This window comes from Pollicipes pollicipes, unplaced genomic scaffold, assembly GCF_011947565.3.
Source record: "Pollicipes pollicipes isolate AB1234 unplaced genomic scaffold, Ppol_2.1 Scaffold_7261;HRSCAF=8764_pilon_pilon_pilon, whole genome shotgun sequence".
Lineage (NCBI taxonomy): Eukaryota > Metazoa > Arthropoda > Thecostraca > Pollicipedomorpha > Pollicipedidae > Pollicipes > Pollicipes pollicipes.
In genome coordinates this window covers 41,680,480-41,691,193 of record NW_023597054.1, presented here as the reverse complement: position 1 = coordinate 41,691,193, position 10,714 = coordinate 41,680,480, and the positions used below count along the sequence as shown (strand labels likewise).

The window sequence follows — 10,714 nt, the reverse complement described above, 5'->3', positions numbered from 1 at the left end:
TTTGACCTTGGGAATTTATTGTAATCTTATACTTTCGCTGATAAATAAGACCTGACTTTGACCTGGCATATGTAGAAGACCTTACAAGGTGCATCTAAATTTGTTATACAAAAATATCCGCTATTCAATTGCCTATAGCCACGCAGTAGGCAGTAGTAGCCGCGCCCTAAGTTGAGCGCGGCTACACCACGTCGTTCGGAAAGCATTTCGGAAAAGCTTTCGGGTAAGGCGCCAATTAACCCCATCAGCACCCAAGAGCGTGAATATTAGACTTGTCTCATTCACCGTGGGGGGAGCTGCCATGCAGGGGAGGCTTAAGGCCAGGACCCTTAGTCGAAGGTGTGGGAGCGAGAGCCCAGGCCCCATATTTTGTTCGCTCTTCACCATAGATGGTTAACGACAAGCAAAAAATCGACGTGATGACTACTCATAGATCCCCATTCAGAAGACACTGACTGCGCCCCTGTTTGGTGTCCAATCATCGTATTGGAATTATGCTAAAGTGAGTTTGCGTATATTTCACGAGCGTAACATTGTTAGAGATCCGAAGGATGAATATCATTGAATGTGAAAAAATAACCTCGAGATGGCAGCAATAAATGAGACAAATCTGCCGCACGCTTTACGAATAAGCGAAAGTTTAATTTTTGGGTTCAAAATAAAGTCTGCGCCCGTCTGTCATGTGTTGTGCATTTTCACGTTAGCTTACGGCGACTAATACTCAACGTTCATAGCGCTCGTTGCTGACGAGGTATTGTGATACGAAACGTGCCGAACGACTCGAAGATAGTGCTCTGTGGCGTTAGGCGGCGTATCGGAAAAGTAGACTTTTTGAAACAGGTTTTAGGTGCCTAAATCAACTACGATGAGTTTGTTTGAACATATCAAGCGAATGTATGAACAAGAGCTGTACTCCAATGTTGTCCAGCTGGTGAGTGATGTTGGTGTATTATCGCAGCGGTGAAGTGTGATGTAGGTACAGCCATCTGATTTTAAAGGGAATTTTCAATATTTTTTAGAGGAGTCTTTGGTAAAACATCAAACAGCTCTGCTTAATCCACTTTTCCTTAGTCTCAAGGTTAAGGAAAAGTGCTAAAAAGTCCCATTCATCTAGACACCCTCCCTTTAAAGCAGACATTTTGCAGGAGTTCATGGAGCTTGGAATGTGACTTCACTCTCACACATCAAGTTGATTGAAAATGAACACCTTCAGGATTGTAGGATTTGTATGTAATTTGAATTCTGTATATTCTTTATCAACCAGTTTCCACTTAGATTTGCATGGTTTGCATGCATGGTTTCTGTTACTTATGTGATTTAATCTTAATATTTGTTTTGTTCATACTATGCCATTTTATAGATTGTTGGAAACATTTAGTTTGTCTTTATTTATTTGTAAAGGCTTTGATTTTAAATGCTGCTCATAAATGTCTGCAGTCTTTCAACAGTAGTGCTTATCATTTGTGTGGTTCATTTCTGTCATAATTTATGTTTTGTCTTAGTTATCTGTATGCTGTTTGATCATTGCAAGTTGCCTAATCAGCTCCACTCTCTTGGTTTGTGATTGAGACAGGCATTTATTTGACATTGTGCTAATTCCAGGCACAGATGATTTACAACTTGATACAGGTGATGACCTTGTTTCAGCAGTCTTCATCAATTTAAAACTTACCAGTCAGTGGCAGATCACTGAGTGCCATTCAGGGATGTATGTTTTTCTCAAAGGATGCTGGCATGCAGCCAGAGGGCAGTTTCATTTGCAATGGAATGCTTTATATACACTCTATTTACCCTGTATCCTATGTCCCTCTTTGAATGTTTTATGGTTCATAAGCTTACAGCAAAACAGTTACCTTTGTTAATGGGATTATGTTTTCTATATTTTGTCTGTTTGCTCCTCACTGAAGTGTTGCTTGCACAGTCACATATTTTGCATATGTACAGGCCACTCAAGTGTGGCTTGCACAGTCAGCTTGCCTGCAAGTTTTAACATGAGCCCAGATGGTCAGTTGAATATCTTTTGCTCAGGTGGGGGTCAATTTGCCCTCCCCCTGAAATTTCAAAAACTGAGAAAGCTAGAGGCATCAAATTCACAGGGTGTATTGGCCTGCATTTGAACTCCCATCAAAATTTGAGGTTCTTAAGTAATGAACTTTGGGTCAAGGAAGGTCAAACAACATCAAACTCCAGATTGGTATCAAAAGTATCCCCACACCACAGTGAAACCAGATACCTGTTTTAAGTAACAATCACTGGTACTCATTTAAGGTTATTGGCCTTGTTTGACCTTTCAAATGTCATGGGGACATGGTGTTAGATTCATACAACCTCACTGACTGTAAGACATATACTCAGAAGTGGTATCATTTTTGTATTTTTTTGTGGGACTGTTTGGACCACACACACACAATTTTGTTTGCACATACAAATGCTCTTCCCAATCCTCAGGTTCAGTGAACCAATCTGCTCCTATGACATTAAATGAGCTCATGCCTGGGGAAACACCACCAGACCAAAAAGGTCTTTTTAAAGCCATGCTGTGTTACTTCTGTCATAGAGTTGTAACTCCCCAACTGCTGCTGTTTCCTGGGCAGAAGGTGGTCAGGGAAAGCTTTCTTGAGTTAGGCTGGAACCCTGAGTGGGACCAACATTTGCATGCACATTAGCCAACTGTGTTACTTAGGTGGCTCCCAACTGTGATCAGTTTGTAGCCATGCTGCTCCCACAATATTCACAATTATAACATTTTCAGACATAACATGCACAATCTCAGGAAAATTAGACTAACCCCAGGCATAAAAACCACATACTTGCCATCTATGTATGCAAATCCATGCATAGTAAAACACCAACTCATTGATGAGGGTCACACTCACATAAAGTCATAGATGGCACCAACTGAATTTGAAGACTATTTTCTATATGAGCAAGCTTGAAATAGCACTATCATGTTAGAAACATAAAGAGGCCTTGTCTAGGCACAATCAGTCTGACAAAGTATGACAGGTCATCTAAGTTATGTATGTGATAAGTGAGTGTGTCAAAGTCATGGATTATAGTATGTGCTGCATTCATATATATGTGCAGCACATATAGTATGTGCTGCTGATATGGTATGGGATCTATTCTTCTGTCTTACTGGAATTGGGATTATCAACATCAAATGTGAATGAAGCCAGAGGGTAAAATGCATAACCTAGAAACCTAGACACAAAAAATGCTGTGCAGAATTAAAGTTGGATCCACCAGCATGAAATGTTTAAAACCAGAAATGGAAGGCCAAAGGTGTATCATTGCACAATTCAACCAGTCACACAATAAGACACCTGCACATTTAAAGCATAAGAAGTTGTTTAAGTTGCATAAGAGTTGCCCAAATTGTCAAGTTTTGTTAATTAGTCTTTTGACACATTTTAGAGATTCAAGGCTGTTAGCTCAGAGAAATAACATAATTGGTCAATGACGTACCTGTCTACAGCCTCAGAACTCACTTGTGTGTGCCATTGTGCTGTAACATTATTTCCAGTCCTCTCTGATTGTACAAAATGTTAGCGAAATCACAAGCGGACAAACATGATCGAGTTGTACTGGAATAGTCAAACCACCAGTATTGTTGTACATTCACAAACAGCTGTATTGTCATCCTGACATGAACACGTGAGCTACAAATGCTGCTTAATCGATCAGGCTTTAGGTACCGCGTTCTGTCCTGTGTATGCTGTGTTCTGCTCATTGTTGATGGTGATGTGTTAAGAGCGATGTTCAAAGTATCGGGTTATTGGCTTTCAGGTATGTCTGGCACTACCCACATCCCTGGTTGATCAAGGGGACTGCTTATCTCCCAGTCCACAAGTATCAGACTCTGGTGTACTCTGCCAATTCGCTTTTCCAATTGAGGGATATTAAACGCGCTGAGGCGTTCTACAAGAAAGCTTTACAGTATCGCAAGTCTCTGGCTAAGGTCAAGGGAAAACAGCTGGAATTTCCGAAGGATTGCACATCAGAGATAGGTAAGTTGATTATTTTAATGTGATATTCAATGGATGCTGCAGGCAATATGTGTTTTGCATGTACTTTTGTAACAAGTGTAGTGTATGACAATGGACATTCTCATTCTGTGTTGAGTGCACTGTGTTTGATACTCACATGTATTATGATTACAATTTGTCAGTCATAACCCATGCAGAACTGGAAATTTGGAAGGGTTATCCCAGAGGACATCATCCTGGTTTACCTGCTGTTCTATATCCCAGATGGTGCTTGTATCTTTTGTTGTATTCATAGGCTGGGCTTGACCTCAGGAACCTGGGTGCATGCTCAAAATATACCAACCATCACTCATGTCTTGTGCTGTCTATTCGAAACTATAGGCAACATTGTACCTGCTTCATTTACAGACGTCAAATATCAGCTGCACCTGTGCTACGTCCACCAGAAGCAATTCTTCCAGGCCACGGGCATTTTGGAATCCGTTCCTGCCAAGCAGCGAACGGTCAAGGTCAACATGGCGTTGGGTCAGCTTTACCAGCAATGTGGGACCGAGCGGCCGGCAATCACCGCCTACAAAGAGGTTCTTAGGGTGAGCTGACATGGCAGCCTTCTTGTGTCCGATTGGTGGTACTCCCGGTGTATTAAATCATTGCGAGTCACCTTCAGAACACACATGTGTGATCATGACGCGGTGAGCCGCGACGCTGACCGCCCATCCCCTCCTCCCGCCGCCAGGAGTGTCCGCTGGCGATGGAGGCTGCCCAGGGCCTGCTGCAGATGGGCGTCAAGGGCACCGAGGTGGCCTGCCTTATGGTGAACGGCACCAGCAACGTCCCCAACATGGAGTGGTGAGCGGGAGCCGCCCTGTGTTGCCGGCCGGGTCTCCGGCCCGGTCGGCCGCGTCTCCGGCCCGTCGGCCGCGTCTCCGGCCCGTCGGCCGCGTCTCCGGCCCGTCGGCCGCGTCTCTGGCCCGGTTTGCTGATCAGACCGGGCCACTCGTCGGCGGGACCGGCGGCGTCATCTGTCGACGCAGTTGATGTGACTGTGCATGCTCTGGGTGTGGTGCGATTGTTGGCGGAGCCGGCAGTTCGCCGACTGCGCCACTGACGCTGTTGAGAGATTAGTCCCGTGTCGCCATCCCACTGACTGACCATCCAAGCCCTCTTGGCTAGGACTGCAGCCGGTAGGGCAGCTGACTTACCGCTGCGAGAATCCCGCTTGTGATGACCGTCCAAGCCCTCTTGGCTAGGACTGCAGCCGATAGGGCAACTGACCTACCGCTGCGAGAATCCCGCTCGTGGTGACCATCCAAGCCCTCTTGGCTGGGACTGCAGCCAGTAGGGCAGCTGACCTACCGCTGCGAGAATCCCGCTCGTGGTGACCATCCAAGCCCTATTGGCTAGGACTGCAGCCGGTAGGGCAGCTGACTTACCGCTGCGAGAATTCCGCTCGTGGAACGCTTCTTTATCGCAGCGTGACTGATTTAACAGGCTGTGACACTCTTCGCTCACAAAACAGAGCTGACGTGTCGAGAGATACCACCACCGCCCGTCCGCGCCCCGCAACGGGCGGTCGTGAGGTCGTCCCGCGCCCCACAGACCACACCCGAGGCCGACCATCCGCTCTGCCGCAGGGTGTCGCTGTGGCTGCGCGCGCACGCCCATCTAAACGCGCAGGAGTACGTGCCGTGCGCACACACGCTCAAACAGCTGGAGGAACGGTCGCCGCTGCAGGAGAACGCGCACATGCTGGTGACGCTGGGCCGTGCCTTCTACTACAGCGGCGACCACCGGAATGCGCTCAGCACGCTGCAGCGGGTGAGGGGCGCGGAAAAGAGCCACTGACGGTGGCGGCACGGCCTGGTGGGCTGGGTGAGGGGCGCCGAGGTGCCCTGCCGACGGTGGCGGCACAGCTCAGTGGGTCGGGTGAGGGGCGCCGAGGTGCCCTGCCGTCGCTGGCGGCACAGCTCGATGGGCCGGGTGAGGGGTGCCGAGGTGCCCCGCTGACGGTGGCGGCACAGCTCGGTGGGTCGGGTGAGGGGTGCCGTGTTGCCCCACTGACGGTGGCGGCACAGCTCGATGGGCCGGGTGAGGGGTGCCGAGGTGCCCCACTGACGGTGGCGGCACAGCTCGGTGGCCAGGGTGAGGGGTGCCGAGGTGTCCCGCTGACGGTGGCGGCACAGCTCGATGGGCCGGGTGAGGGGTGCCGAGGTGCCCCGCTGACAACAGCGGCACAGCTCGATGGGTCGGGTGAGGGGTGCCGAGGTGTCCCGCTGACGGTGGCGGCACAGCTCGATGGGTCGGGTGAGGGGTGCCGAGGTGTCCCGCTGACGGTGGCGGCACAGCTCGATGGGTCGGGTGAGGGGTGCCGAGGTGTCCCGCTGACGGTGGCGGCACAGCTCGATGGGCCGGGTGAGGGGTGCCGAGGTGCCCCGCTGACAACAGCGGCACAGCTCGATGGGTCGGGTGAGGGGTGCCGAGGTGTCCCGCTGACAACAGCGGCACAGCTCGGTGGGCAGGGACAGCCCTTCGTGTCGGTACGCGACTGTATGTGTATGTGTTCGGTGATGTCGTCACTCACTGCCCGCTATCACCAAAAGGGTGGTGACTGCTTTTGTCACTCGTGGGACTGCGCGTTAGGCTTAGCGGGCAGCTCTGTACTTCACTGTGGAACAGCACTTACTGTTATGGCCGCTTATTGACCAAGGTTGAAGACCTGTCGCTACGAACTGGCCAGTTGGGCCACAGGAACGGTCGCTGATTGGGTGTCTGGCCTGCAAGTGGCAGAATCGGTAATGGCAAGCATCTTACTACCGTGTAACAGGTCACAGTATTAGCATGCTAACGCTGCAATGATTCCATTGCAGGATTATCCACAGGTACATTCCAAGACAAAAGTGTTGGCTCACTAGAGGGATAGTCGAGGGCCCCATGTGCCCCAAGTGCCATGTTACAGATGACCTGAAACGCTTCTTTTACGAGTGTGCAACCGTAAGGCCGATATGGCACTCGTGTATGACGAAAATGAAGGGGATCTTGAAATTTGCTAGGCTGCATCATCCTAAAATTGCTCTGCTCGGATACGGCAGTGCTCTGTTTGACTTAATGTCATCGCATGACATTAATGTGATATCACTGTCTCTGTTTGACTTCATGCCTTGTGAATCAAACAGCTTATCGTGTCAAGCAAACTTGGGTGTGGGAATTATGAACCAGAGTTGGAGGGTGCCAAAAGAGTAATGCATGCATACTATCGAACAGAAGCTACTGTTGCTAAGAAAACCGGCGAATTGGATCAATTTGGAAAGAAGTGGGAGACTATGGGGAATACAGATGAACGTCGAGGTCGCTGCCATGTGGCACGATAGTTCCGAGCTTGTGGCATACGCACGCAATGAGAAACCGAACAATAGGTTGGGATGGGACGGGAGGCTATGTAAATGGCTGGTGCACGCATTATGTTTCTGGATTCCGTATAAAGCACGAGATGTTATCGCACGGCTGCTGATTGTTTGGTGCTCATTTGATCAAATAGTACGTGCTCGTGAGGACAAAGGTGCGTGTGCAGTGTGCATCCACGGGACCGTGTATGCATATGTCATACGTGAAACAACACAACATTAAAGTAAAAAAGCGTGCCAGCCCAGCCGGCTGGTCATTGTTGAAGGCCTGACTGTGGCCTCTCAGCATGCGACCACTTCCGACTGCTCGCGACTTCCCGCCGACTTTCGGCTGCTCGCGACTTCCTGGCCGACTTCCGACTGCTCGCGACTTCCCGCCGACTTCCGACTGCTCGCGACTTCCTGCCGACTTCCGGCTGCTTGCGACTTCCTGCCGACTTTCGGCTGCTCGCGACTTCCCGCCGACTTCCGACTGCTCGCGACTTCCCGCTGACTTCCGACTGCTGGGGACCTCCTGCCGACTTCTGGCTGCTCGCGACAGGTACACCTGGTGGACCCGCTGCTCGCCTCCGGCATGGACCTGCTAGCCGACATGTACCACCGCGACCGCAAGTCCAAGGAACTGGAGCAGCTGGCCAACCAGCTGATGAGCAGCTCGTCAGAGGTGCACCCCGAGCCCTGGGTGGCCATGGCCTACCACACTATGCTCAACAAGCGGCCGCAGCGGGCGCTCTACTTCGCTCACAAGGTGAGGGTGGCCTGGTCCCGAATGGGGTCGCCTCGTGCCGCACCGCACCGCAGTGTAGTGGGCTCCACTGCCGTGGCGGCGAGCCGTGGCTGTTCCAGCGCCGCATCCCCACCGCCTCTGTTTGATATTCCCGACTCCTGTTCATGTTCGGTTATCGAGAGGCGTTCGTGCGGTGTTTTGTGGGCACGCGGTTATCGACCAGGACGGGCGATGGTCGGTACACCTGCGTGCTGTCCGTGCCGGCCTCGTGCTGTGCGTGTTGCCAGCGCCCTCACGCGGCGCCGCCCGCCGCCGCAGGCGTCTGTGCTGGCTCCCAGGAACGTGGAGGCGCTGGTGCTGAAAGGCAACCTACTGCTGGAGCTGAAGAAGACGCAGGAGGCGGTGATTCACTTCAGGGAGGCCATGCAAATCGCCTCGTATCGCTACGAGCCGGTGCACGGCCTGGTCCAGTGCTACGTCTACCTGAACCGCTGCAAGGAGGCCATCGCGCTGGCCAATAACGCCTGCAAGGAGATGGGCTACACGGCCCGCGCCCTGACGGTGAGCAACCGCTGACCCCCGGCGCTGGTCCGCACCACTGAGCGATCTCCAACGTGACGGTCGGTGACGTGCCTTGGTGTGGCCCTGATCTGAAGTCTGTGTGCGTGAGATGCAGTGCCGCTGATGGGCTAAGTCTCGCTATGGTTGCTGTCACACCCCAGTGCGCGTGTGGTGATTTCGTCGGGACATATTGCGCTGATGGCACGCGGCGTGTGGTTGCAGCTGTACGCCAGTGTGATGCTGAAGGAGCCGCTGTACGTAAGCCGCGTCCGTTCCTGTTTGGAGAAGGCACTGGACAAGGAGCCCAGCTACCTACCCGCTGTGCATTTGCTGGTGGAGATTTATGAGAAGGTACGTCTCGCCCAGCCCATACGCGCCACCTACTGTCATTGGCAGCTCTTTCTCCACCCTCACGGCCACTGCATCGTCCACCTCGCCACCCGTCCACTGCAGCTGGCGTTCACTGAAATACGTGCCTGCCACAAACGTTTGAGTATGGTGCTAACACTGCGCTCTGTGTTATGTGGATTTACCGAACGCTATGTCGATCAGATCAGCTGTGTGTCATGTAATGTGCACCGCGTGCTGTTGTGTGACGGGTACACGTGCCGCCGCCCGCGAATAACCGGCCGGCGGCGGCGCCGCGGCAGAGCAACCTGCACGAGCTGGCGATCGACCTGCTGCGTCGCCAGGTGGCCACGCACTCCACGTGTCGGCTGCACCTGGCGCTGGCCGACCTGCTGGTGCGCGACCGTGACGAGGAGCGCGCCCTCCATCACTACCAGATCGCCCTCAAGTGAGCCGTCCGCGCCGGCCGTCGGCGATGTGCGCGGTGATGGGTGTGGACGTGACTTCGAAGGGGGAGGGAATTCTAAGCGCGTGGCGGGTGAAGAATCCTTGCCCCTCACTGGTAACGTATTGCAACTTGTTAAGGTCTAAGCGGTCACTCATTTTCCAATGGGAAAGGGTACAGGTTCAGACGCTCATGCCTGAGCACTCGGCTGTGGGGAATGCACCTGGTGCTGGCCATTCTGTTGCTGTATAAGTGTAGCATTTTTGATATTTTGACGGAACAGAAAAACTTTAAGTACGAGCTGGCCACACGACTTAAGAAAACGAAATTATGGTTTTGAGCACCAGACGCCAATTTTCATTGGTGAAATTCAGAAAGTGCCAGGAGTATCTTCAGTCGGCTGAGATGGCACCCCTAGGCGTAGGCGGCCGTGAGATAAGTGTCACTCTTGGGAAGTGTTAGCAGACATGAGGAACACTATGGGCTTTGCCTGAACGATATTTGGTCACGGCCGTAAAACGGGTCGCAGAGTGGCAGATTCGAAGTCCACAACCGTCCAGTAAGGTATTTATCTACGCGTCCCTTTCACTTGGATGACGCCTTAAATCTTGAATGAATCGTGAATGAGTTGAATCACGAGCAAAGCGCGCCGGACGGCCGGCGTCCGGCCGCGTGCGTCGGCATGCGGCTGATGGTGACGTCACCTGCCGCCAGCCTGGAGCCGACCAATGAACGGGCGCTGCGCTCGCTGCGCCGCCTGGAGGCCGGGCCCGACCAGCTGGAGCCGTCCTACGAGCTGGACCCCGAGGAGGCGGCCGAGTCCGAGAACGACGAAGCCGTCGAGGACACGGACAGTGAGCTGGGTCAGAACTGGGCCGAGATGGACCTGACATTCGGCTCACAGTGACCCGGAGGCCGGCGGCTGGCCGACCGGCCGGTGACGACGGACGACGGGGCCGGCGGAGAGAGCTGACGCAGTGACCCGGAGGCCGGCGGCTGGCCGACCGGCCGGTGCCGGCGGGAGGCCGGGCCGGCGGAGAGAGCTGACGCAGTGACCCGGGGGCCGGCGGCTGGCCGACCGGCCGGTGCCGACGGACGACCGGGCCGGCTGAGAGAGCTGACGCAGCGGCTGATGGCGAGGACCGACGTCTCATGGTGCTCCCGAGAGGTTTGCGGCTCCCGGAACAGAGGAGGCTGGTCGGTGTTGAACGCCGACCACGTCTGCCGGTGCATGGTCATCGTT

The 10,714-nt window shown here is 52.9% G+C and overlaps 1 protein-coding gene across 1 annotated transcript; it reads left to right on the top strand.

The window, feature by feature from the left end:
* The first annotated feature begins 678 nt into the window (after positions 1 to 678).
* On the top strand, positions 679 to 10,451 carry APC7 (anaphase-promoting complex subunit 7). Its single transcript, XM_037236582.1, has 10 exons — positions 679 to 931; positions 3,790 to 4,010; positions 4,398 to 4,579; positions 4,726 to 4,838; positions 5,624 to 5,807; positions 7,932 to 8,138; positions 8,436 to 8,678; positions 8,901 to 9,029; positions 9,329 to 9,474; positions 10,186 to 10,451. The coding sequence occupies exons 1-10, from the start codon at positions 897 to 899 to the stop codon at positions 10,376 to 10,378; spliced, it is 1,653 nt and encodes a 550-aa protein (XP_037092477.1). The 5' UTR covers positions 679 to 896; the 3' UTR covers positions 10,379 to 10,451.
* Positions 10,452 to 10,714: the final 263 nt, after the last annotated feature.